The 23,720-nt window shown below is 47.2% G+C and overlaps 1 protein-coding gene across 1 annotated transcript in view; it reads left to right on the forward strand.

The window, feature by feature from the left end:
• Positions 1 to 4,374: 4,374 nt before the first annotated feature.
• VSTM5 (V-set and transmembrane domain containing 5) overlaps positions 4,375 to 23,720 on the forward strand; it is a 29,992-nt gene continuing 10,646 nt past the window's right edge. Inside the window, exon 1 of the mRNA XM_047070140.1 lies at positions 4,375 to 4,465. Within this exon, the coding sequence (XP_046926096.1) occupies positions 4,375 to 4,465 (91 nt within the window). The remainder of the gene's footprint in view (positions 4,466 to 23,720) is intronic.

A 23,720-nucleotide genomic window follows, 5' to 3' on the forward strand; every position in this document is an offset into this window, starting at 1 on the left:
AACGTTTTTTATTTATTTTTGGGACAGAGAGAGACAGAGCATGAACGGGGGAGGGGCAGAGAAAGAGGGAGACACAGAATCGGAAACAGGCTCCAGGCTCCGAGCCATCAGCCCAGAGCCTGACGCGGGGCTCGAACTCACGGACCGCAAGATCGTGACCTGGCTGAAGTCGGACGCTTAACCGGCTGCGCCACCCAGGCGCCCCTATGTTTATTTATTTTTTTGAGAGAGACACAGAGCATGAGTGGGGGAGGAGCAGAGCGAGAGGGAAACACAAAATCTGAAGCAGGCTCCAGGCTCTAAGCTGTCAGCACAGCCCGATACGGGGCTCGAACCCACGACCGGCGAGATCATGACCTGCCCCTGAGCCAAAGTCGGACACTTAACCGACTGAACCACCCAGGCGCCCCTGTTTATTTGTCTTTCTAATTTTCATGTTTGTTTTGTTACCTTTGTCTGAAAATATGCAGACCACATTCTGAGATCAAGCACATGCCATCTGCTCCAGACCGTGTACCCAATGCCTAATATCTCATTTTTACCGAGGAAGAAACTGAGACCCAGAGACATTAAATCATTTCCACAATGGAACAGCTAAGACCAGAATTCAAGTTAGACTTTTGCCAGCCACCCCAGTGCCCCCACTGCATCTGTACTGAGCACCTTTTACATGCTCAGCGCTATATAGGAAGAGATAACCCATAGAAGATCTAGAATAAATGGTCTCCGTCCTTTAGAAGTATAATCTTTGAGCCCAAACTAAAAAGCACAAATACCACAGGGAAATTTATTCAGTTACTGAGCACCTATTATGCAAGGCACTAGTAATCTCGACTCTGTGATAAAGGATCCAGAGTTTTCCGTGCAGTCACCCCCTTCACACCTGTGTCTTAGTGACCTTCACAGCAGCACCAGTAGGTAAGAATATTGAAATCCCACTTCACAGCCAAGGAGACTGCTGTAAAGAAATGTTAAATAGTCTGCCTAAGGTCACACAGCTAGGAGTAGAAGAGCTGGGCTTCTCCTGGGTCTGTCTGACTCCCGAACTGGAGTTTGGAGTTCTTGTGCACTGTGTCTCCAGCCTCTCTATTATCAGGCAGTAGGGATTTTCAAAATCGGGATAAAAAAGAACAGACTCGTTGGTTGAGCCTGGGCGTCAGACTTGGTTTCTGCTCAAGCTGTAGTCTCACGGTTCGTGGTTTCCAGCCCCTCACTGGGCTCTGCGCTGACAGTGCGGAGCCCGCTTGGGGTGCCCTCTCTCCCTCAATCTCTGCCCTTTCTTCTCCCATGAGTACACACAGTCTTTCTCTCTCTCTCAATAAATAAACTTAAGGGAAAAAAAACTACTAAAAAAAAAAGAGAGAGAGAAACATAATAAGCATTGGCACTCACCCTTAAGGCTCATTGGGAATGTAGGTCATAGAGACTACACTCTAGGATACAGGCAGTTTGGACCAAACCAGTCCAGTGTTAAGAGCCTTAGTACACTATATAGCACCATAAAAACCCAGCTCCAAGGAACCAACTTTAACGAAGCTTATGTAGGTCTTCCATATTGTAACGTTCAATCCCCTCCCAGCCCCGCCACCCTCCTGGCACCTTACCAATGTCCATTCGTGATAAACAATAAGCATATTTTCAAGAGAGACAAAAGAAGCAAGAAGCTACAGATCATCTGGACGTAGTGTCAATTTTCCGGAAACACCAGGATATATCGCCTCACAAATTCTTATGTACATACAGGAACAATGGAAGAGCATATGTAAAATCAGGACTGTCCTCAAAAACAAGAACTGTGTGCAGCTATAGGGCTGCCATAACCTTGGGCACTGTAAACACATCATTTGTTTCTCTTGGAAGTGAAAAGTGGCTCCGAAGCCTTTGCGAAAATAAGCACTGGTGGATGTTGATTCTTTTCCAGAGTGGTTGGTTGGTGAGAAGAGTTACCAAATACCTAATTGCTGTAATAGATGCCAAAGATGGCAAAGAAGGAGCCAATATATCGGATTAGGTGTGACTCTCGAATTACAGCCTTTTAGCAAAAACAAGCACCCTCACTCAGTATTCAGTATATCAGCCCTTCAAGTCTTAGTCCCAGTCTACTTTTCCGGTCTTCCTTCCCACTCCTCCTTCTCTGCCTCAACCAGACTGATGCCATGCCTGGGATCTTGTAGGCATTTAACCGATATTTGTTCAAAGACAGAGAGGAGGAAAGGAAGAAAGAGAGAGAAAAGGAAATGGTAAATATAATCATGGCTGAAATAGACTCATGCTATCTTCCTGCTCCCCTCTATGCAACCCTACTCTAAAGAAAGGATCTGAGGGGCGCCTGGGTGGCTCAGTCGGTTAAGCGGCCGACTTCGGCGCAGGTCATGATCTCACGGTCCGTGAGTTCAAGCCCCGCGTCGGGCTCTGTGCTGACAGCTCAGGGCCTGGAGCCTGTTTCAGATTCTGTGTCTCCCTCTCTCTCTCTGACCCTCCCCCGTTCATGCTCTGTCTCTCTCTGTCTCAAAAATAAATAAACGTTAAAAAAAAAATTTAAAGAAAGGATCTGATAAACTTAGTTCTAAGTGTCATCAAACATGACCTCAAGAAGCTTCTAACTAATCCAGAGCAGTGGTTTTCAACCCTGGCTGCACATCAGAATCACTGAGAGAGCTTTTGAGAAACACTAATGCCCAGCCCCTGCCCCCCACCACCCTGAAAATCTGATTCATTGAACTGGAGGGACACCCAGTTCCATATTGTAACATTCAATCCCCTGGTGCTTTGTTTCTAATGTGCAGACAGGGTCGACCGTTTCTGGCACAGCCCAGTCCCCTCAGAGGTCCAGAGAGTTGATGTCACTTCTCCATGGCTGGAGAGCTGGGAGGTGACAGAGGCGGGATATAAACTTACAGCATCACTGGGTCATTCTAGCCTTTATCAGCTCTTGATCTCACGATATTCTTTCTTCTCTCGTAAATGTCTCAGACTTCAGGTTTTCTCGTCCATATATGCATTTAGCAAATAGTTATTAAGCACCTACCCTGTGCCAGGTCTACAGCAGTGAGCAAAACAGCCAGTTTCCTCTCACCTTGGCCTCAGCAAGAAGAGCCCTCAAACCTGGATGCCTTTCTCAATTTGGATCATTTGGGCTCCACTAGTTTGTGAATTTCTTGGGACCAGGAGCCACGAGTTATTTATTTTTGGAGCTGCAGAGCCTAGCACATTGCCTGGTGTAAAGGCAGATTTGATAAAGGTTGATGAATAAACAAATACGAGTGATTCCTAAATCCCCACACATGGATCAAGAAAACAGAAAAAGGTCAAGAAGACCACTCGTATTAGTCAGGACTCTCTCAATTCTATGTCATTGAAATCTAACTTAAATTCTCTCCGTCGAGAGAGGGCATTTACTTGCTCGTTCGTAACTGGCAAAGGCAAATGTGCAGAGTCCCAGAGGTCAAACCATGTTATTAGGGCTCAGTCTTTCTTGGCAGCTCCCAGCTGGCTCAATCTGTGTCCATTGGCTTCGTTCTTAACTCACAGGCTCTCCACGTGACTGGCAAGATGGCTCCCCAGTATTCTCAGGTTTGTATCCTCTGATTTCAGCAATCCCAGCAATGACGTCAGGGCAGCCTCCAAAGGCCCATGTGCCCATCCCTGAACCAAACACTATCTGGTTCAATGCTCTCTTAGTATCTCCCAGGGGCCAGGCCCTTTGCAAACAAATGGGCTGTCCAAGAACACTTGGCTAGATGAAGGGATGGATTGGTGCATGGGCAGATGGGTATGTGGGTAGATGGATGGATGGACCGGTGTGTGGATGGTGGACAGATGGATGGATGGATGGTGGGTGGATCTCATTAGTATCCAATGGTTCCACCCAGAGCTGCCTGAGGCTCTCTTGTTGTCCCCTTCTTCCCACCCCTCTTACCCCAGGCTGTCACTTCACTTTCCTAAAAGCCTTCTGGTTGCCCATGGAGCCATTAGATGGTCTCTCTTGGTCCTCAGCCAACAGCTAGTACTTTCCCTCCCTCTTGTATCCAGCATCCAGCTGAGTGTGGAATCAATACCAGGACGCTGGGTGTGAACGGAAGGAGCCTGCTCTTTATTTGCCATTATTTACTTCTGAGCGTGTGCATTCCCACTGCTTTCCCATTCTCTGTCTCTCCTCCCTTTTCCTTCCCACTCCTTGGGAACTGGCTCAACCACAATAGGATCAGCTCATCTGCATTTGGCCCTAGAGGACCTGCCAGACTCCGAGGAGGAGGGCAGAGGCGGCGGGCGGGCGGGCGGGCGGGAGCCGCACGGCGCTGTGACAGCGCACAGTCGGGCCCGCGCTCGCCGCCTGGAAGCCCATGCCGGGCCGGAGCCGGGCCGGGATTGCTCATGAGGCCTCTGCCGAGCGGGAGTAGGAAGAACCGCGGCATATCCCTGGGGCTCCTCGCCCTCTGCCTGACCGCAGCCTGCTGTCTGCAAAGTAAGCGCGGGGCGGCGGAGGCGGGGGGGGGGGGGGGGGGGAGGCGGCGGGGAGAGCGCGGCGGGGCGGCGGGGCCAGGGGGGCTGCGGAGGACCGCGGGGTGCGCGGGGCGCGGCGGGCGACCGCAGGGCGGCGTGGGGCGGCATTCGGGTCCCGGGTGTCGCGGCTGCCGGGCCACAGGCCCTAGCCCACCTTGGGGGCCCCGCCTGGCAGGAGACGCGCTGCTCCCCGGCGGGGCTGGGCGCGTCCCCTAGGGCGCCGATCGCGGCCGGAGGGGACGAGCAAACCGCAGGCTCTCCGGTCCTGGCACCTTGGGCCACTTGGGGGTGCCCGTCCCGGCCCCGCCCGGCGGGGCGTTATCAGAGCCGGAAGCCGGCGGGGAGATAACCGGCTCCGGGCCCGGGCGGCCACCTCCTCTGCAGTATTTTCTATTTCTTTTTCCTGGAATGACCGGGCTGCAGCTGAGGTGTTCCGACCCCAAGGGCACGCGGGCCCCGCCCCCTACTGTGGGGACCCCTCGTCCTCCTCCGGGCTTCCCCGGTCACCAGGACATTCTGTAGGCCTTCCCTAAACGCAGAAGAGCCCACAGCAGACTCTCTTGAAGTAAAGGGGTTCTGGGGGTTTGGGTTTGGGTGTTGGGGCTTGAGGTGGCCCTCGCCACTGTGCACCGAGTGGCGGGCTTTGGGTGACCCTAGAATCTCCCTAGTATGGGGAGTCTGGATGTAAGGCACAGCTGCACAAACTCCCAATGGCACAAACTACAGACTGTAAGTTTTACTTTCTCGTCTAGTCATTAACGCTATCGTCATTCCCATTTTACAGATTAGCTAAGTGAGGTTCAGAGTGACCAGTGCAGGGCCATTGGAGGTGGGAGGGCCAATAGTAAGAGCCAGCTCTTACTAAGCATGGATGCATTCACGATCCCTCAGACTTTACAAGACTTCTGTCCTTGAATCCACAAGGCAACCCTCTTAAGTGCTACTCGATTTCTGTTTCACAAGTGAGGAAAGGAGACACAGAGGTTGCTACTTGCACAAAGTCACCCGCTGTTCCTGGGGAGGGTGGGGTGCCAGGGTTCCAACCCGAGCACCCTAGCACTGCACCCTTACACCTCTCTGACTAGACCCCAGCTTTGGAGACTGCACATCTCAGAAACCCAGAAAGACTGGGACCGGGCATGGACTTCTGGCTTCCTGTTGAGGGAGAAGTAACAGGTTGTTATTTCTCAGGTAGGTGGGTGTGTTTGGCCTGGCAGTGACCTTTTCAATTGTTTTTCAAGGCTCCAACACATGTTTCCAACCACCATTCTTACACAACAGATGTTCCCAAGACTCAGGCGCCAGCCAATTGCCACAGTGTGTAATTCATTCATTCACTCACTCGTTCAGGGCCCCCCTCTGCCTGCAGGAAGCAGGCCTCGGTGGGGAAACCTAGTTCAGAGTCATGCCCTCAGACAAGCAAACGACAGTGCCAGCTTGCAGTGGTGAGTCTGGAGAGGCAGGAAGTGCAAACCTTCTGGGAGCCCTGGACGTTCAGAACCCAGACTGGAGAACTGGCCCCACTGAGTCATTTGTGGCCCGGTCCCCAGGAGGACAGAGGAGCGGGCTGAGTCTGGTCTGGGGAGGGAGTGGATAGGCCAGAAGCCACCACCGCTAGAATGGAGCTGTGGGTTCTGGGCTTAGCTGGGGACGGGATGGGTGGGAAGGGGCGGGAGAGCCAGTGTAGGAGGAATCTCACCGAAGCCCCCGGAAAGGCCCAGAAACCATTCCAGGACAGGGCCCGTTCATGCTCTGTCTCTCTCTGTCTCAAAAGTAAATAAACGTTAAAAAAAAAAAAAATTAAAAAAAATTAAAAAATAAATAAATAAAAATAAAAAAGGAAGTCTTCCAAATTCCTTCATTTCTGATCTCCACGGGAGATCTGACATACTCCATGCTCGTCTGGGAGGGGGCTGCAGACAGGAGACCCTCCTTTCTCTATTACCACCAGGACCTGAGGACACCTATATGTGACACCCTATTTGCTGTCAGACTTTTTTCTTTAACATGTATGTATGTATGTATGTATGTATGTATAATGGACATACAAGGCATTCAATATTACTGTAGGTGTACAATATATTTTTTTTAGATTTTTTAAATTGTTTTTTAAGTTTATTGATTTCTTTTGAGAGAGAGCAAGAGAGCGAGCAGGGGAGGGGCAGAGAGAAGGAGAGAGAGAGAATCCCAAGCAGGCCCTGCACCATCAGCACAGAACCCGATGTGGGGCTCAGACTCGTGAACCATGACAGCATGACCGGAAATGAAACCATGAGTCGGGCGATTAACTGCCTGAGCTATCCAGGTGCCCCTAAGGTGTACAACATATTGATTTGATAATTCTATGTATTGCTCAGTGTTCATCAAGATAAGTGTAGTCATCCTCTGTCACCAACATTATTAAAAGATGATTGACTGCGTTGCCTATGCTGTACTTTTCATCTCCGTGACATTTACTTTATAACTGAAAGTTTGTACCTCTTAATCCCGTGTCCCCACCCTCACGGCCTCCTCCCCTCTGGCATCCACCAGTTCTCTGTATTTAAGGGTATGTTTCTGGTTTTTTGTTCGTTTGTTTTGTTTTTTAGATTCCACATATAAGTGAAATAATACGGTATTTGTCTTATCCATGTCTGACTTATTTCATGTCGCATAATACCCTCTAGGTCCATCCATGTTGTCACAAATGGCAAGATATTCTTTCTTATGGCTGAGTGATATTCCGTTGTAGATATATACCACTCCTTCTTTATTCATTCATCTATTGATGACACGTCTGTTGCTTCCATATCTTGGCCGTGGTACAATAATGCTACAATAGGCATAGGGTTACATATATCTTTAGTGTCTTGGTTTTCTTTGGGTTTTCCAGCAGCGGAAATCCTGGAACCCATGAGAGTTTTAATTTTAATCTTTTGAGGAACTTCCATACTGTTTTCCACAGTGGCTGCCCCAGTTTTCGTCCCCACCAACAATGCATGAGGGCTTCCTTTTGTCCGCATCCTCACCAACATTGGTTTTTTCTTGTCTTTCTGATACTAGCTATTCTGACCTGTGCAAAGTGGTATCTCACTGTGGTTTTGATTTTCATTTCCCTGATGATTAGTGATGTTGAGCATCTTTTCACGTGTCTGTTGGACACCTGTATGTCTTCCTTGGAAAAACGGTTATTCAGATCTTCTGCCCATTTTTTAATCAGGTTGTTTGGGTTTTTTGCTGTTGAATTGTATAAGTTTTTTATATATTTTGGACATTAATCCCTTAGCAGATATACCACTGCAAGTATCTTCAATAGTTGCCCTTTTGTTTTGTTGATGGTTTCCTTTTTGGTGGTTTTTATTTTGGTGTAGTCCTGAGTATTTTTGCTTTTGTTTCCCTTGCCTGAGGAAACGTATCTAGAAAAATGTTGCGAAGACTGATATTCAAGAGATTACTGCCTCTGTTTTCATTTAGAGGTTTTATGCTTTCAGGTCTCACATTTATGTCTTTAATCCATTCGAGTTCATTTTTGTGTATGGTTTAGGCAGGTGGTCCAGTTTTATTCTTTTGCATGTAGCTGTCCAGTTTTCCCAAAACCATTTGTTGAAGAGACAAGTATTCTCTTATGTACTCTTGCTTTCTTTGTTGTAAGTTAATTGACCATATAATCTTGGATTTATTTCTGGTCTTTGTATTCTGTTCTGTTGATCTCTGTGCCTGTTTCTGTGCTAATACTATACTGTTTTGATTATTATAGTTATAGTTACAGTATATCTTAAAGTTCAGGGTTATGATACCTTCAGCTTTGTTTTTCTTTCTAAAGATTGTGTGGTTATTTGGGGTCTTTGTGGTTCCATACAAATTTTAGGATTCTTTGTTCCAGTTCTGTGAAAAATGCTGTTGGCGTTTTGATAGGGATTGCATTAAATCTGTAGATTGCTTTGGGTAATATGGATTAATGGTAATAAGAATTAATGATATTAATTCTTCTAATCCATGAGCGTGGTATATCTTTCCATTTGTTTGTGTCGTGCTCAATTTCTTTCATCAATGCAGTTTTTCATCAGTGTTCTTTCATCAGTATAGTTTTCAGAGTTTGGGTCTTTCCCCTCCTTGGTTAAATTTATTCGTAGGTATTTTATTCTTGTTGGTGCTATTGTAAATGGAATCGTCTTCATAATTTCTTTATCTGCTACTATTAGTGTGTAGAAATGCAACAGATTTTTGCATATTGATTTTGTGTTCTGCAACTCTACTGAATTCATTTATCAGTTTGAATAGTTTTTTGGTGGAGTCTTTAGGATTTTCTATATATAGTATCATGTCATCTGCAAATAGTGGCAATTTTCTTCTTTCTTACCAGTATGGAGCCTTTTAAAATCTTTGTCTTGTCCACTTGCTGCAGCTAGGATTTCCAGGACTATGTTGAATCAACGTGGGGAGAGTGGACATCCTTGTCTTGTTCCTGATCTCAGAGGAAACACTTTCAGTTTTTCACCCTTGAATATGATGTAAGCTGTGGGCTTTTCATTGATTTCCTTTGCTCTGTTGAGGTATGTTTCCTCTAGACCTACTTTATTGAGGGTTTTCATCGTGAACAGGTGTTGTACTTTGTCTAATGCTTTTTCTGCATCTATTAAACTAATCATATGGTTTTTACCCTTCCTCTTGTTAATGTGATGTATCACCTTGAATGATTTACAAATGTTGAACCACCTGGATCTTTATATTAATCTCACTTGAGCATGGTGAATGACTTTATTACTGTGGTGTGGAATTCTGTTTACTCATATTTTGCTGAGGATTTTTGCGTCTTTGTTCATCAGAGATATTGGCCTGTAGTTTTCTCCCTTTTTATAGTGTCTTTGTTTGGTTTGGGTATCAGGGTAATGCTGGCCTCATGGAATCCATTAAGAAGTTTTCCTTCGTCTATTTTTGGAATAGTTTGAAAAGAATAGGTATTAAGTCTTCTTTAAATGAGTCAGAGAATTCACCTGTGTAGCCAACCGGTCTTGGACTTTTGTTTGTTGAGAGTTTTTTTTATTATTGATTCAATTTTAGTACTAGTAATTGATTAGTCCAGATTTTCCTGAATCAGTTGTGGAAGGGTGTACACTTTCAGGGATCTACCCACGCCTTCTAGGTTGTCCAATTTGTTGGCATATAAATTTTCCCAATATTCTCTTAAAATTCTTTATATTTCTGTGCTGTTGGTTGTTATTTCTTCCGCTTCATTTCTGATTTGATTCATTAGAGTCTTCTCTCTTTATTTTCTTGATGAGTCTGGCTGTAAAGGTTGGTCAATTCTATCTTTTCAAAGAACCAGCGCTTGGTTTCATTGATTTTTTTTTTCCTACTGTTTTTTCTGCCTCCTTCATTTATTTCCGCTGTAATCTTTATTATTTCCTTCTTTCCACTGGTTTGGGGCTTTGTTCTTCTTTTTCTGACTCCATTATGGGTAAGGTTAGGTTGTTTATTTCAGATTTGTTTTGTTTCCTGAGGTAGACCTGTTGCCATAAACTTCCCTCTTAGAAGTGCTTTGCTGTGTCCCAGTGATTTTGGATGGTTGTATTTTCATTTTCACTTGTCTTCATGTATTTTCGTCTTTTCTTTGATTTCTTTATTGAGTTGTTTAGAAGCATGTTGTTTAGCCTCCATGTGTTTGTGTTTTTTCCAGTTGTTCTCTTGTAATTGAGTTTCAGTTTCATATGGTTGTGGTTGGAAAAGATGCTTGATAGGATTTCAATCTTGTTAAATTTATTAAGACGTGTTTTGTGACCTAACATGTGATCTATCCTAACATGGAAGATGTTCCATATGCACTTGGAAGAATATGTAGTCTGTTGTTTTGAGATGGAAAGTTCTGTACATATCTGTTAGTCTATCTGGTCTAATGTGTTTGTTGTTCAAAGCCATTATTTTCTAGTTGATTTTCTGTCTGGATGATCTACCCATTGATGTATGTGCTGTGTTAAAGTCCCCTACTATTATTGTATTATGTCAGTTTCTTCCTTTATGCCTGAAAATCATTGCTGTATGTATTTAGGAACTCTGTGTTGGGTCCATAAATATTTACAATTGTTATATCCTCTTGTTGGATTGATACATTTATCATTATGTAGGGCCCTTTTTTGTGTCTTGCTACAGTCTTCATGGTTTTTTTAATTTATTTTTTCTATTTTATTATTTAAAAAAAATTTTTTTAATGTTTTTATTTATATTTGAGACAGAGAGAGACAGAGTATAAGCAGGGGAGGGGCAGAGAGAGAGAGGGAGACACAGAATCTGAAGCAGGCTCCAGGCTCTGAGCTGTCAGCACAGAGCCCGACGTGGGGCTCAAACTCACAGACTGTGAGATCATGACCTGAGCTGAAGTCCGACACTTAACTGACCGAGCCACCCAGGCTCCCCTTCATTTATTTTGTTAAGTTTATTTATTTATTTAGAGAGAGAGAGAGAGGGAGAGAGAGATGGAGAGGGGCAGAGAGAGAGGGACAGGGAGAGAATCCCAAGCAGGCTCCACACTGTCAGCACAGAGCCAGATGCAAGGCTTGATCTCACAAACCATGAGATCATGACGTGAGCCAAAATCAAGAGTCAGATACTTAACCGATTGAGCCACCCATGCACCCCATTACAGTCTTCATTTTAAAGCCTATTATGTCTGATAGAAGTATTGCTACCTTGGCTTTTTTTCTCTCCTCTCATTTGCATAGTATACGTTTTCCCAGCCCTTCACTTCAATAGGTATGTGTCTTTAGGTCTCAAGTGAGTTGGCAGCATACAGATGGGTATTTTTTTTAATCCATTCAGTCACCCTGTGTTTTTGATTGGAGCATTTCGTTCATTTACATTTGAAGCAATTATTGATAGGTAGGTACTTAATGCCATTCTGTTCATTGTTTTCTGGTTGTTTTTGTAGTTCTCTGCTCCTTTCTTCTCTTGTTTTCTGGCCTTGTGGTCTGATGGGTTTCTTCAGTGTTGTGCTTGGATTTCTTTCTCTTCGGTTTTTGCACACCAATTATAGATTTTTGATTTGTGGTTACCACTGGGTTCAAATACAACATCTTATATGTATAGCGGTCTATATTAGGTTAATGATCGCTTAAGTTGGAACACATTCTAAAAGCACTAATGTGTCCTGTATATGATATCATATTTTGCATGTTTTTATGTTGCCTATCCCCTAATTTTTGTAGATATAATTGATTTTCCTACTTTTGCACGTTAATCTCCATTCTGACTTTGTAACTGGTTAATCTACTACTTTACTATATGTTTGCTTTTACTTGTGAAATTCTTTCTCTTTCATAATTTTCTTACTTCTAGTTACGGCCTTTTCTTTCCCCTCAAAGAATTCCTTTTAACATTTCTGGTAAGCCTGGGTTAGTGGTGATGAACTCCTTTAACTTTTGTTTCCTGGGAAACTCTCCTTCTATTCTGAAGGATTACCTTGCCTGGTAGGGCATTTTTGGTTGTAGTTTTTCCCTTTTAGCACTTTGAATATGAATATATCATGCCACTTCTGGCCTATAAAGTTTCTGCTGAGAAATCAGTCAATAGCCTTATGGAGTTTTTCCTGTATGTAACTGTTGGCTTTTCTCTTGCTGCTTTTTTTTTTTTTTTAAGTTTATTTATTTTGGGAGAGACAGACACCGCTAGTGGGGGAAGGGGCAGAAAGAGAGGGAGACAGAGAATCCCAAGCAGGCTCTGCACTGTCAGCACAAGCCCAATGTGGGGCTCAAACCCACGAAACCTGGAGATCATGACCTGATCTGAAATCAAGAGTTGGATGCTTAACTGTCTGACTCACCCAGGTGCCCTGGTCTCCTGCTGCTTTTCAAATTAAAGGTTGAATTCTCTTTCGTCATCGTCATCGTTTTAATGATTGTGTGCCTTGGTGTGAACCTCCTAGGGTTAATCTTGTTAGGGGCTCTCTGTGCTTTCTGAATCAGCAAGTCTGTTTCCTTCCCCAGATTAGGGTTTTTCAGCTGTTATTTCTTCAATTTTTTATTTAAAAACATTTTTTTATGTTTATTCATTTTTTTTTAAATTTTTTTTTAACGTTTATTTATTTTTGAGACAGAGAGAGACAGAGCATGAACAGGGAATGGTCAGAGAGAGAGGGAGACACAGAATTTGAAACAGGCTCCAGGCTCTGAGCGGTCAGCACAGAGCCCGACGCGGGGCTCGAACTCATGGACCGCAAGATCATGACCTGAGCCGAAGTCGGAAACTTAACCGACTGAGCCACCCAGGCGCCCCTGTTTATTCATTTTTTGATAGAGACAGAGCGTGAGTAGGGGAGGGGCAGAGAGAGAGGGAGACACAGAATCTGAAACGGGCTCCAGGCTTTGAACTGACAGCACAGAGCCCGACGCGGGGCTCGAACTCACGGACCGTGAGATCATGACCTGAGCCGAAGTCAGACGCCTAACCAACTGAGCCACCCAGACGCCCCTCTTCATTTTTTTTTTAATTTTTTTATTTTTGAGAGAGAGAGACAGAGACAGAGAGAGAGAGAGAGACAGAGAGAGAGAGAGAGAATGAGCGGAGGAGGGGCAGAGAGAGAGGGAGACACAGAATCCAAAGCAGGCTCCAGGCTCCGAGCTGTCAGCACAGAGCCGGACATGGGGCTTAAACCCACAGACCACGAGATCATGACTTGAGCCGAAGTCTGGCACTTAACAAACTGAGCCACCCAGGCACCCCTGATAGGAGTCTTCTGCCCTCTTCTCTCCCTCTTCTCCTTCTGGGATCCTTACAATGCACATGTTATTACACCTGATGATTTCACAGAGTTCCCTTAACCTATTCTCATGTTTTTACTATTCTTTTTCCTTTTTGCTGCTCAGCTTGGTTGCTTTTCATTGCTCTGTCTGCTGTTAGACTCTTAAAAAATATATTTTAATATATCTCAAGTCAGGACACATCAATATCAAATTGATTGCTTTGCTCTAACTCCGTTGGCCTGGACGGAAGTTGAGCCCTTCCTGAGAGGATGTGTGTTGCTTCTGTCAGTCACCAGGAGGCTTCTTATCTGGGGAGTAGGAAAGACTTCATGGAGAAGGTGAGGCCGAGTCTTGAAATATGAGTCGTGTATACCACAGGACGAGATGGAGTAGACAATTCTAGGGATACAGCAGGCACTCAAAAAATAGGTGCCCGGTTCCTTCTCGGGCCTGGCCCAGAAGGGTCCAGACACGCTAAACAAGGGAAGGGGAAGCGTGCTGCTGCCTTACCCTGCATCTACCAGGATCTTAGCGGAAACCCCACTCCGAGACCCTGCTGACACTGCGCCTCCTTGGTCCAGTGCATTCGTGAGCCTGGTCTGCCCGCACCTGCGTTTTCCCTGGACAGGAAAGTATTTACTTATCCAGCAGTAAATGGGGGTAGGAGAGAGGCCAGGTTGGCAAGTTCAAAGTTAGAAAATGATTTTCTCCCGTAACTGGGAAGGCCCCAGTCAGCCTTGTGGGCAAAGAAGAAATAGCACATTGGACCGTAAAGGGAGCACTGGACGTTCCTTGTTCGAGTGTGCTTCAGGAAGCACATTGCCCTTTCCTCCTGCTGAGTCACGCCCTGGGGACAGCTATGGCCTGTGCCATGCAGACCCCAGAGGAGCCTGGCTGCTCTGGGACTTCCTGAGGAATCCTTAGCTGGCAGAAAAGGAAGAGCCCGGGGAGCTGGTCCCAGTCCCAGCGCTGGCTGTAAACCCTGTACCCACGCAAGTCCCCGTCCTCTCTGAGTGCACAGGGCAGTGAGCTTGGTGGTTCTCAGCCACGGCTGCACATTAGAACCCCGTGGGGGGCTTGTAAGACCTACAGATGCCCACACCCTACTCTAGAGAGTCAAACTGGTATCTCCAAGGGCGGGAGCCGGTACCGCTGTGTTCTGATTTTAAGTTCCTTAGGTGATCCTAATGTGTGACCAGGCAGTGCTCCTGGACTAGGCCATTTCTATGTCCCCTCCATGAGTCTCATCCCACGGAAACAGTCAGGAAGCGTACGTGTCTCTCCTACCTTCTGGTCTCAGAACACCCACCATTGTGTAGCGGAGCCTCACTTATGTCTTATTTGTGGTTTTTATCCTGACCAACCTATAGATACTTTCCCACCAGGCTTAGGTCGGGAAGACAAGGCTGCCTAGCTTGGAAGTCGGGTTTGCTCAACAGTTCGAGTACCCATGACGTGAGAGGCCAGGATACTCAGCAGGAGGGGAAGGCGTGGCCCGGGGCAGGGCAGGGGCGGGGAGGGCGGGGTGAGTCACATCCTAGCCTGATGATTGGATGTTAGGTGCCCTGGCGCCACAGAGAAAGGGATTTACCTGGCTTGTTTGGATTTGGGAAGAGGCTTCTAGAAGCGGAAACCGGGGAAGGCCAAGTAGGAGGTAGTCAGGTGAGCAAGGAGGGAGGCAGTTCTGAGTAACAGGAATTAAGAAGCACAGACCCAGCCTTGCCCTCTTTCCTCCCTTTGCGCCAATAGCAGGTGACCATTCTTTGGTTAAACCAGGTCTTCCAACACTTGGCCAATTTCTTCCTATGCAATCTTGTAAGTTCTGTAAAAGTTAAAGAAACAGAGTTTGGGAAGGCTCTGGCTCTGGATCATAGGTTGAGCGTGCTGGAATAGTTCCTCTGACAGACCCTTACACTAGTGCCAGAGAATTGGGAGGGAGATGTGGGTCCCTTGGCCCCAGGCAGTGACCAGGGGACCTCACGTGAGACTTCTCGATTTGCCCTTTTCTACCAATGTACCATTCGCTGCCCCGGGCCCACTAGAGGAATAGATCACATTCCTTTTGGAAGCCAATGCCCAGAAGCAGAAGCGCAGGCTTGATCTTTCCTGTTGCCATCAACCAAGCCTTTTATATACGTTGGGATGGGACTTCAGGGGTTCTTGAACCACAGCTTATTCCTTCATGTCGAGGAGACCATGGATTCCTGGCCCCAGCCTGAATGAGCCATCCATCGTGTTACACGTCACTGGGCGCTGGCCATTCGGACCTCAGCACATGCTGGGCGCTCACCTGCTCCTTCCGGCAGGGAGGTGGGCAGTCAGTCCTCTGACACGAACGCAAGGCAGGCTGGGAACTATGTCACAGGAGCCCGGGGGGCCCTGGCGGAGGAGGCACCTTGAGTGAGCACACACCTGAGATAGGGGAGGGGGGAGTCTGAACTGAGAACGAGGGGAGAAGGGCCCAGAGGGGAGAGGTCTGGTGAACTAGAATTGGGTGGCGAGGAGTCTTGAGGGATGGGGATGGAAAAGAAAGTTGAGAGCAGATTACTGAGGACTTTCAGCGCCAGGGGAGACACAGCAGATGTGTGGTCTAGAAGACCACTCCAGCTGACCGAAGAGAAGAAAAGGCAGTCTCTCCCGAGTTTTTATACTTGCTAATAATAGTTACAAGACAATGATATGTGTGGCTGTTTATTGAGCACCTGCTTTGTGCCAGGTATTGCAAACAGCAGGCTTCCACTCACCTTCACATAATCCTGCAAATAGGTGCTGTTGGCTATTGGCCCCCATTATACAGATGAAGAAACTGAGGCTCAGAGAGGTTGAGGAGCTTGCCTAAAGGTACTCATTCCACTAGGCGCTTATGGAAAGCCCACAGTGCCAGGCATTGTGATGCGCCCTGGGGACTCAACAGTGAAGAAAATGGATCTGCCCGCCCCACCACCGTGTTCATAGTTGACAGCTGATCGAGGAGGATGAGCCATTAATCACGAGGAATTACCACGGACCGGGATAAGTGTGTTGATAGACAGGAACAGGGGGCTATGGGAACACAGAGCTGGGCCCCCTAACCTAGAGTGGAGCGATCAGGGAAGGCTTCCTGGAAGAAGTGATATGTAAAATCTACAGGGTGAAGAGGAATCGGCCCCTAAGTGCCTCTGAAGGGGGAACTTTGTACCCTAACTGTGGTACCTAGTCATGAATGTGCCTAAATCCTTTCATTGCTCTATACCTTTCTTCCAAGGGCCTTCAGGCATCCTATAAATACCTCTCAAAGAACCATTGGGAAGTCACCCCACTTCATTTCTTCCTTAGTCCTCCTGTTCCACACATATTAACTGTGGAGTTACCTGAGAACCTCACTTTCCAGTTCCCCAGGCTGGACACTGGCCCAGGCCCGACCATAAGTCCTGTAGCCCCGCTGTGCCGACAGCGAACCCTGCGGCACCCTGCCCCCCTCCCCCACAAGGCTGTGCAGGGCCAGGCAGCCCGCCTCCACCATGCCCGGCTGGCTTCCTTGACATCCGGGTAGAAATGCAGCCCATGGCTATTCAGAAGAGTTCAGCTTTGCAGCAAGGGTGGCTCTTGCTTGTGGTAGAGAGATCCCAAAAGGAATTCTGTGAGGAAATCATAAGATTTACAAGTGCTCATTCCAGTCTATACCTGCTATGGGATTTGGGCTGGAAGAACCAGCTCCGGTCCCTGGTACAACTCCGGCTTCTGTTTGCACACACCCAGGGATGGGGAGCTCACTACTTCAGTAAGCAGCTCAGTGGATCGTCAGAGAATTTTCATTAATAATAGCTAATATTTATTGAGTGATCGCCAGGCATTGGAAACTGTGATACGCTCCTTATAGGTATTGTCTCACTGAAACTTCTTTCTGCTGCAGGAGGTTGGGTCACAGCACTATTGTAGTGTATCTATTTCATAGGTACGTAACTGACGCTGGAAGACTAAGGAGTTTATCCCAGATCACACAGCCATTACTGGCAGACCTAAATTCTGACTCCAGAGTCCATGAATGCATCTATTACACCCACACGGCCTCAGTTCTGTTTACCAGAACCTTCCTCATTTCAATCTTTACCCACCGGTCCTCATTCTGGCAATGACTGGGAGTCCCAAAGCTTCCTTTCTCCAAGATGAGAGGTTCTGCAGCAGAGGCAGTCCCTCCCCTCCCCCCGCCGGTGTGGTGGCCTAAGAGGTGTTAGCAGTGTCGGAGAAGGAGAGGAGGGGCTGGCCTGCAAGAATCCTGGGAGCATCCTCAGTGCCCCTCAGGGCTTGCAGATTCACAGCTACCAAAGTTCTGAGCATGCGGTCCCAAGACCAGCAGCATTACCTAGAAACCTGTTAAAAATGCAAACTCTGAGGCCTTCCCCCAAGACTACTGAATGAGAAATGGAATGCGGCCTACCAATTGTATTTTATTTTTTTAAATGTTCATTTATTTATTTTTGAGAGAGGGAGAGGGCGAGCGGGGGAGGGTCAGAGAGAGAGGAAAACAGACTCCAAAGCAGTCTCCGCACTGTCAGCCCCACGCGGGGCTCGAACTCACCAACCAACCGCGACCTGAGCCAAAGTCGGACGCTTAAGTGACTGTAATTGCATTTTTTTTTCAAACGTTTTTTATTTATTTTTGGGACAGAGAGAGACAGAGCATGAACGGGGGAGGGGCAGAGAGAGAGGGAGACACAGAATCGGAAACAGGCTCCAGGCTCTGAGCCATCAGCCCAGAGCCCGACGCGGGGCTCGAACCCACGGACCGCGAGATCGTGACCTGGCTGAAGTCGGACGCTTAACCGACTGCGCCACCCAGGCGCCCCTGTAATTGCATTTTAACAAGACCTCCGGTGATTCTGATCCAGCTAAATGTTGAGAACCACTGCATTATAGCCTTGGAGAAACGGGAGGGGCAAATGGAATTATTTAACTTTCCTCCCTACCCCCCAAAGCATCCCTAGAAGTAATAAAATTTGCAGGATGCCAGAAAAAATTCCTTTCTCCCAGAAAGAGCTGGCACAGGTGCCCCACACATCCCTCTTACCTGGCAGGCCTCCATTGCTTTGGCTTTAGGCTTTGTTAAGTGCTTCTTTGAAGGGTTATGAGCCTTCAGCGGCTAGCCCCTTAGTGCGGATTCACTCAGTAGTTACCAATCTTGGCTGCACACTGGAATAACATGTGAACTGTTATTTTAGATATTATTAAGTTTATTTATCTTGAGAGAGAGAGAGCACGGGGAAGGGGCAGAGAGAGAGGAAAAGAGAGAGAATCCCAAGCAGGCTCTGCACTGTCATTGCATAGCCCGATGTGGGGCTCAAACTCATGAACCGAACCATGAGATGGGGACCTGAGCTGAAATCAAGAGTCAGATGCTTCACCCACTGAGCCACCTACGCGCCCCCCACATGGGGACTTTTAAAGATCACAGAGGCTTCCGTCCCTCTTTCCTTTCCCCCCAAAAGATTCTGAATACTTCTACCCAAAGGGGTAGGATTCTTAAAAGCTTCGCCAGATGATCTAATGTTCAATCAAGGATGTCAGGATTCAATCAGGCTTCTCGGCTATGGTGAATGAGTAGATTAGGTCAAGTGGCCCACTTGGGTCCAGTTAGCTGTGGCCGGGGAGGCCGGCTGAAAGGCCCTCTGCATGGGAATTCTGAGAACGATAGCAGTGGAGCTGGTCAGGCACCACATTAACTAATAATGGCCTTCCACGCAGAGCGAGCGACCCGAATTGGTGCTCTGTGAATGTTAGTCCCCTTGGCTTCCCTTCCTAAGTGCTTGTTGAATGGAAGGAGACTGGATTGGATTCTCATGGCCTGGAATCAGAGCTCCATCTGGGTGAGAAATCAGGGAAGGGAGCTCCCCCTGTGCCCCGGCTATCAGCTTCTCACAGCCTTAAGGGTTTTGGGGGGGTTTTTTATTGGATCATTGACAGCCAAGCCTTGATGGTCCCTAATTACAAATGAGGAAATGGAGGGGCAGAGAGATAAAAGGCTTTGCAGAGTCACCCAGCCAGGGTGTGGTGCCACCCAAACGGCACCTGTGGCTTTTGGTTACACACAGTGTGAGTAGAGTGGCCTTCCCAGGCCCACATCCTGCCCTTCTCTGCCACCCTCTGCTCCGGCAGGCAGGTGTGCCTTCTCAGCGTCTGAGGAAGCCTGCGGAGTGTTCTCTGTGTGGTCAGAGAAGAAGCCAGAAGGGACGCCAGGATACCCGGGGAGTGTGGCAGTCCAGAAGGCACAAGTGTGCTTCAGGTAGGAGAGGTGGCCAGCGGTGCCCAGGAGGAGAAGGTCGTTTGCTGAGAAGGAAGAGGAATTTGGAGGTCTAAAGAGATTGGAGGGAGCTGGTCATAGTAATCGTGGAAAAGGGAGTAAATTCACAAGAAAAAGCGTTGTGAGGTTGGCAGTATGGAGGGTCCCCTTGAATTTGGTGATCGTGAATGTGTGCTGGAAACCGTGTGCTTTGTTCTGGAGGGTGTCTGTTGAGGGACAGTCTTCCGCAGTGTTGACGGCTCGGGTTTGAGCAGAGAGGGAGTAGAGAGCTGTGGACCCAGACTCGGCAGATGTGATGAAAACACAGAGACCAGTGGAGTAGGAAGAACTGACAAGAGTGCTTGGAACATGGCAGGCCATGGTACCCAGGCTGGCTAGGGAGGGAAGTGAGGATTATGGATGGGGAAAAGTGGAAGGAGTCGGAAGGGAAGGACGCATGAGGCCAGTGGGAGCAGTTGAAGAGTAAACAGGAACGAGAAAAGGCTGTGGTCAGGGCGGGCTGCTTTACTGGAGGCCAAGGGTGAATGTTCTGGTAGGCAAGGGTGCTGGATGGGTCGTCCAGGGGGATGCTGGAGGTGCTTACAGCGATGTCAAGCCCCACAGGAGAGTTGCCAGTGTGTTCGGAGAATGAAGAAGAGGGGTGCCTGGGTGGCTCAGTTGGTTAAACGTCTGACTCTTGAGTTCAGCTCAGATCACGATCTCACCGTCGTGAGATCAAGCTCCGAGTCTGGTTCTGTGCCGAGTGTGGAGTCTGCTTAGGATCTATTCTCTCTCTCTCTCTCTCATTCTGTCTGTCTCAAAAAAAAAAAAAAAAAAAAAAGAAGGGGCGCCTGGGTGGCTTAGTTGGTTGAGCATCCGACTTTGCCTCAGGTCATGCTCCGGTCATGATCTCGCGGCTCATGAGTTCAAGCCCCACGTTGGACTCTGTGGTGACCGCTCAGAGCCTGGAGCCCGCTTCAGATTCTCTGTCTCCCCCTCTCTCTGCCCCTCCCCTGCTCACACTCTGTCTCTCTGTCTCTCAAAAATAAATAAACATTAAAAAAAAAATTTACAAAAAGGAGAAGGAGAAGAAGAAAGACTGGGGGATTTCTCCTGCTGTTGAGGGGAGAGGGTGGAATGACCAACTGCAAGAGAACAGATTTGATTTTGCAAGGCAGCGGAAAGTGATCGTCTAAACCAGTGCCGTCTAAAAGAAATATATTGCAAGCCATACATGTAATTTTGAATTTTCTAGTGGCCACATTAAAAAAGTAAAAAGAAACAGGTGTGATTTAATCATATATTTTTAACCCAATATATTCAGGGTATTATTCCAACATGTAATCAATGTAAAAAAATTACTAATGAGATATTTTGCCTTCTGTTTAACATACTAAATGCTGTCTTCAAAATCCGGGGTGTATTTACACTTAGGGCACATCTCCGTTCGGACTGGCCAATTCCAAGCGCCCAATAGCTACATGTGTGGCTAGTAGCTCCCGTATTGGCAAGCCCAGTTCGGGACTGTTGCCTCTGGTGACATGGGCCTCGCAAGTCTTTACCAGCACTGAGCCATGTGCCATGTGGGGAAATATAAAAGAGGTATAAAAATCCACCTCTGTCCTCAGTGTTTTATTTTTATTAGAGGTGTCTGTGGAGCACTGAAAGTGCTTTGGGGGGGGCTCCTGGGTGGCTCAGTCGGTTGAGGGTCCAACTTCAGCTCAGGTTATGATCTCGGGTTTCATGAGTTCGAGCCCCACATCGGGCTCACTGCTGTCAGCCTGTCAGCACAGAGCCGGCTTCAGATCCTCTGTCCCCGTCTCTCTGCCCCTCCCCCGCTTGCACTCTCCCCACAATAAATAAATGTTAAAAGAAAGGAAAAGAAAAGGAAGTGCCTTGAGTTCCAGCCTCAGCTCTGATTTTCTAGCTGGTGAGAGCTTGGGCTCTGTGTTACGCCTCTGGGCCTCCGTGTCCTTGTCCGGAAAGTAATGTAAAGTAAATAAGCAAGTGAAGCATAGTTCTTTTTTTTTTTTTTTGATAGTTTATGTATTTATTTTGAGGAGCAGATGTGTGGGGGAGGGGCGGAGAGAGAGGGAGAAAATCCCAAGCAGGTTCCACACTGTCAGCACAGAGCCCAACGCGGTGGGGGGGGGGTGGGGGGGTGGGGGGGGTAGTCTTAATCCCATGAACCTTAAGGTCATGACTTGAGCTGAAATCAAGAGCGGACGCCCAGCCATCTGAGCCACCCAGGCAGCCCGTGAAGCATATTAACCCAGGTCTCCTGCCTGCCTGCCTCCCAGGTGGAGATAGTACCTGTGAATTACTAACATTTTCCAATGTGAAAAGTCCGTGGCTGAGATTGGCATGCAATGTATTTATTTTGAGGATCACGCCATTTTTTATTTTTTAAGTAATTCACAAACTTGCTAAAATAGCCCAACTGTCCAAAAAGGCATAAAGTGAAATGTAAGGCTTTCTTCAACCCCAGACACCCAGTCCGTCCCCAAAGACGAGCACATCACTGGTTTTTAGAGTATCCTTCCAGAGATCTTCTATGTCGTTATGTGGATAAATCTATGTGCGTGTGTATATACATATTGTTACTTAAATGGAAATATTCTCTGTATTCTGTTATGCCTTGTGCTTTTTCATTATTTTTTAGATAATCGAATATCAGTGCATATAGATGTATCTCATTCTTTAAATGTCTCCGTAGTACTAGAATTTGAATATTGATAATTTTGTTTAACCAGTTGTGACATAGTAAATACATATTTGGTCACCTCTCCCTGGTTCCTCACACAGAGCCCCTCATATCCTAGTCATTTACTAGGTAATAGGAGCATCTCCTGTTACAATATTTGGTCTTACTCCTTGGTTCCTGACACAAAAGCTAACTGAGGCCCTTGGAATCTCCAGAGTGATAAGTCTGTCTTTTTGTTTGCCAATGAGGTGACTTTTGGAAGATGAAGGCTGGTTGGTAGAGGAGCTAACCATGGGATTAGAAAGTTAGAACTTTCAGCCCTAACCTCCTTCCACCACAACCTCTGGAGATAAGAGAGAGGCTAGGGATTGAGTCAATCACCAATGGCCAATGACTTTATCAACTCTTCCCAAGTAAGGGAACTTCCCCCCAGATGCTAACTGAAGAAGCTTGGAGAGCTTCTGGATTGGTGAGCCCATCAAGGTGCTGGGAGGGTGGCACACCTGGAGAGGGCATGGAACCTTTGCACATACCTGCCTACACCTCTCTTCCGTGTCGCTCTTCCTGAGTTGTATCCTTTATAAAAATAACAGATAATAGTAGAGTGCTCTCCTGAATTCTGTGAGCCATTCTAGCAAACTATTGAACCTGAGGAGGGGGTGGCAGAAACCTCTGTTTTATAGCCAGTTGGTCAGAAGTACAGGAGGCCCAGGGTCGCCCTGGGGTGCTCAGTCAATTAAACATCCAACTCTTGATTTCGGCTCAGGTCATGATCTCGAGGTTCGTGAGGTCTAGGCCCACATCGGGCTCCGCACCTACAGTGCGGAACTTGCTCGGGATTCCCTATCTCCCTCTCTCTGTGCCCCTTCACCCCCTCCCCCCAAATAAATAAATAAACATTTAAAAAAAGGAAGTACAGAGGCCTGGACTTGTAGTTGGTGTCTAAAGTGGGGGCGGTCTCATAAGACTGAGCCCTTTAGGGGTGGGGTGTGCTCTCCCTGCGGGTAGTTGGTGTTGGAAGAGTTACGAGTAGTGTAAGAGCCCGTTTTCCCTTACTGGTCTCTTACCGGTGAGCATACAGGATGCCTCTGGTCTTTTGCTACTACAAAAGACTACACTGTGCTTCAGTAACAAAACCTACATTTGTGTTCCCTTATTACTTGTAGGATCCGTTCATAACCGTGGAATTTCTGGGTCAAGAGGTGTGTGCTAATACTATTTTCATAGATTTTACCATATTGCCCTCCAAGAAGGTGACACCCATTTACAAATCCCCACAGTAATGTTGGAGTATAACTTCGTCCTGCTTCTGACAACGTAACGTTATCAGACCGCTTCGTCTTTCCCAGCGGATAGCGGCCGAGCCATTCAGCTTTCCCAGCCGGGGTTTTGCTGGGCTGTGATAATTGCATAAGACAGGTGGTCACAGGTGGTGACCCACAGAAATGCTATTTTGGAGTGATTTTTTTTTTTTTGATTGGGGTACAACTACAGGAACCTGATGCAGGGGAGCCCCCTGCAAGCCTTCGCCTAAACCTGCATCTGT

Source organism: Lynx rufus, unplaced genomic scaffold (assembly GCF_022079265.1).
Source record: "Lynx rufus isolate CCGP_SWC_20201006 ecotype Redwood Valley unplaced genomic scaffold, mLynRuf1.p SCAF_9, whole genome shotgun sequence".
Lineage (NCBI taxonomy): Eukaryota > Metazoa > Chordata > Mammalia > Carnivora > Felidae > Lynx > Lynx rufus.